The following is a 3,590-nucleotide window of genomic DNA, read 5'->3' on the forward strand; positions in this document are numbered from 1 at the left end:
TCGCGGGGTGGGGCGGGGGGCGGGGCACGAGGGGCGGCTGGGGTGGGAGTGGGGGGTTGGGCATTAACCTCGCTGTCGCCCCGTTCGCATTCACAGGTTGTGGAGACCTGGGCTGCTCTCCCTGATTCCTAGGCTCCCGCCCCTGGGTGTCTTCCCCTAGTGCCAGCCTGGTCAGCCCCTAATATCAGCCCCGCGTGGGCCGAAATTGTGGGCGATGGCGGTGACGATGCTGCAGGACTGGTGCAGGTGGATGGGCGTCAACGCTCGCAGGGGCCTGCTCATCCTGGGCATCCCGGAGGACTGTGATGAAGCTGAATTCCAAGAGTCCTTGGAGGCTGCCCTGTGGCCTATGGGCCACTTTACCGTACTGGGCAAAGTGTTTCGCGAGGAGGATAACGCCACTGCGGCCCTGGTCGAGCTCGACCGGGAAGTCAACTATGCTTTGGTCCCTAGGGAAATCCCAGGCACCGGGGGCCCCTGGAACGTGGTCTTTGTGCCCCGTTGCTCAGGCGAGGAGTTTCTCGGTCGCGTGCTCCACTTCCTGGAGCAACAGGGGCAGACAGTGGAAAGCGTGGCCGGTGCCCTGGGTCTGGGGCTGCGCAGGGTGTGCTGGCTCCGATCTGTCAGTCAGGCGATCCAGCCCTGGGTGGAAACCGTGAGGTACCAGCGCCTGGGCGTGTTTTCCGGGAGGGACCAGCCAGCCCCTGGGGAGGAGTCCTTTGAGGCCTGGCTAGACCACACCACTGACATGCTGCATGTGTGGCAGGGGGTCTCTGAAAGGGAGAGGAGGAGGAGGCTGATCGAAGGCTTGAGAGGGACTGCCCTGCAGCTCGTGCATGGGCTCCTGGCGGAGAATCCCGCCAGGACTGCGCAGGACTGCCTGGCGGCCCTGATCCAGGTGTTTGGAGACAACGAGTCCCAGGCCACCATCCGGGTGAAGTGTTTGACTGCTCAGCAGCGGTCAGGCGAGCGTCTCTCCACCTTTGTGTTGCGGCTGGAAGTCCTGTTGCAGAAAGCCATCGAGAAGGGGGCCCTGGCCAGGGCCTCCGCTGACCACGTGCGCCTGAGGCAGGTGCTCACCAGGGCCAACCTGATCGAGCCTCTGGATGAAGCCCTGAGGAAGCTGAGAATGGTTGGGAGGTCTCCCACATTCCTGGAAATGCTGGGGCTAGTTCGCGAGTCTGAGGCATGGGAGGCCAGTCTAGCCCGGAGCGTGAGGGCCCCGGCAGAGGAAGGGGCTGGTGCCCCCGCTGATGCCCAGGCGGATGCCAGGGCCAATGCTAATGCAGAGGATGAGAAGGTGGAGAAGGAAGAAGAGGAGGTGGACCAACAGCAGCAGGAAGAGGTGGTGGTGGAGGAGGAGCAGGAGGAGGAGGAGGAGGGGCAAAGGGAAGACCAAGGCAATGATCATGCTCCTGCGGGCCCAGGCCAGGCAGGACCCACTGAGGCCCCAGGAGGCCCCGCCCCAGCTCAGATGGGCAGTGCTTCTGATGCCAGCCCAGGAGGGCCTGGTTGTGGGCCAGAGAGCCTGGCCCAGGCAGAACAGCAGGAAGCTGAGGAGCCCCTGCTGGAGGGGCTCAAGGACATCCCAGAGGAGTCAGGAAATGAGGATGGGGCTGGGGAGACTGGCCACCCCGAGTCTGCCCCAGGTGAATAGGCTCAGAAGGCCCAGGGGCTCCTCTCCTCTCAGGCAGCAGAGCCTTGGAGGGAGGGACAGGACTCGCGCCAGGGCCTACCCTCACCCCACATCAGGAGCAGGGCCCAGGGAAGGGCTCACCCAGCCCAAACCAAGCCCCTGGATCCCCCCAGCTCCCCAAAGGGGCCCTGGCCACCACCACCACCAGACTTTTCCAGTGACCCCAAAGACCATATTTGCCACCAGATGGAGCAAGGAGAGGTGCCCCTCCTCATGGAAGCCCCAACCCCAAACCCAAACCCTGCCAGTCTAGGGCTGCAGGCCTAGAAGTGGGGGGATGGGCTGAGGTCACCTGCCACCTGCACTGGACTGGGAGACGTCGGGGAAGAGAGTCCATCTCAAGGGTGCCAGCTGCCTGGCTCTCCCAGCAGGCAAAACCCCAACCCGATTCACCGTCCCCGGGACAGGGTGCTCCTGTCCCTGTCCCTGGAAGCCCGCCTTATCTGTAAGCCCCATAGTGACCCACCTCAGGCAAACGCCCACCCCCACGCTAGCCATCGTTCCTGTGCAAAGCCGTGAGGTGTGTGTCAGCCCCGGGCAGAGGACCGCGCCCTCGCGGCCGGCCACCTCCAGGCCCGGGCACGTGCCGTGAGCTTCCGGGCGAGCCAAGGCTCTGCTCGCTCCTGTCCAGTGTCGTGAGCTCAACCTCTGCTTTCTCGGTGTAGATCTAGGCCAGCTGCCTGCCGCTTGTTCTCGTGGAGATGTGTGTGTGTTCTTCTCTGAGCAGCTCCTCCCAGGAGGCCCTGAGCCCAGTCCCCAGGAGTCGGAGACGGGAGCCGGCGGGAAGGATGGACGGCGAGGGCGTGGTGGACGCTCACCCCCTCGGTGATCAAGACCGCGGCCTCCCCTCGGGCAGGAAGCACTGGACCTTAGATGGAGGGGGAGGGCCAGGGACTGTGCTTTGACGTTCCACCCCGTTGTTCCTTGTGACTCAATTTCCTTGGCTTGGGGGGGGGGGTGTTCCCTGTTATGCTTTCCAGTGTCCTGTGACCCTTCTGTGCCAGCCACAGGGCAAGGGCCACCCCACAGCAAGTCAGCCCCTCAGGGGGCTCCCGGAATGGAAGTGAGTGTTCATTGCCAGAGGCCATTGTCCTGGCAAGAGGCACATCTGGGTCCTCAGAAAGGGAGGCTGTGGTGGGAGGGCCCCAGCGTGGAGACAGAGGAGCCCCAGGAGGGGGGGCGGGCCGACCTGTGGCCTCAAGTGGTTGTGAAGAGTCCCTTAGGTGTTGTCATCCCTTCTCTTCAATGGTTCATTGTTTCTGTTTAATAAATTTTGTGAAATGTTCCAGCTTATTCTATCATGGTGAGGGAAATTGGGAGAGGAATGTTGGTTGGAGATGGGACAGGGTAGAGTAGGGGGGACAATGGTGGCTGGGTTAAAATGCTGGGTGCATTCAGGCAAGGTCCATGATGAGCTGTTGTGATTTCAGCTGGCCAGTGGGCAACAGGATACTGTTAGTTGTGGGTGGGCACTGTCTTTCTGGCTCCCCAGAGCACTTGGGAATAAGTGGGTTAGGCATTGAAGGGAGGGCACAGGACCACAGGATTCCCAGCAGTGCACGGGGGTGGAGGGGTGGGAATCGGGGCATCCAGCCAGGTCAGACAGGCCACGTGTGTGCTCCCGGGCTAGCAGACAAGGTCAGGGAAGGGCCATACAAGGGCCCTGGCATGAGGTCAGATGTCCCTGCCAGGAGCTGTGTGGTGGTAGCTCAAAGATACAGTGCTCGCCTAGCATGCATGAGGCACCGGGTTCGATCCTCAGCATCACATAAATGTAAATAAAGATATTGTGTAAACCTAAAACTAAAAAATAAATTTAAAAAATTAAATCATATTTTATATTAGAACATTTCTGTCAATAACCAATGGTATGTAAGAAGGTATTCCCATAATA

At 61.1% G+C, this 3,590-nt stretch overlaps 1 protein-coding gene across 1 annotated transcript; it reads left to right on the forward strand.

Moving 5' to 3' along the window:
• The first annotated feature begins 214 nt into the window (after window positions 1–214).
• Window positions 215–2,525, forward strand: LOC114107167 (paraneoplastic antigen-like protein 6B). Its single transcript, XM_027954513.2, has 3 exons — window positions 215–1,273; window positions 1,475–1,649; window positions 2,362–2,525. The coding sequence occupies exons 1-3, from the start codon at window positions 215–217 to the stop codon at window positions 2,523–2,525; spliced, it is 1,398 nt and encodes a 465-aa protein (XP_027810314.2).
• Window positions 2,526–3,590: the final 1,065 nt, after the last annotated feature.

The sequence above is a fragment of the Marmota flaviventris genome, chromosome X (genome assembly GCF_047511675.1).
Source record: "Marmota flaviventris isolate mMarFla1 chromosome X, mMarFla1.hap1, whole genome shotgun sequence".
Classification (NCBI taxonomy): domain Eukaryota; kingdom Metazoa; phylum Chordata; class Mammalia; order Rodentia; family Sciuridae; genus Marmota; species Marmota flaviventris.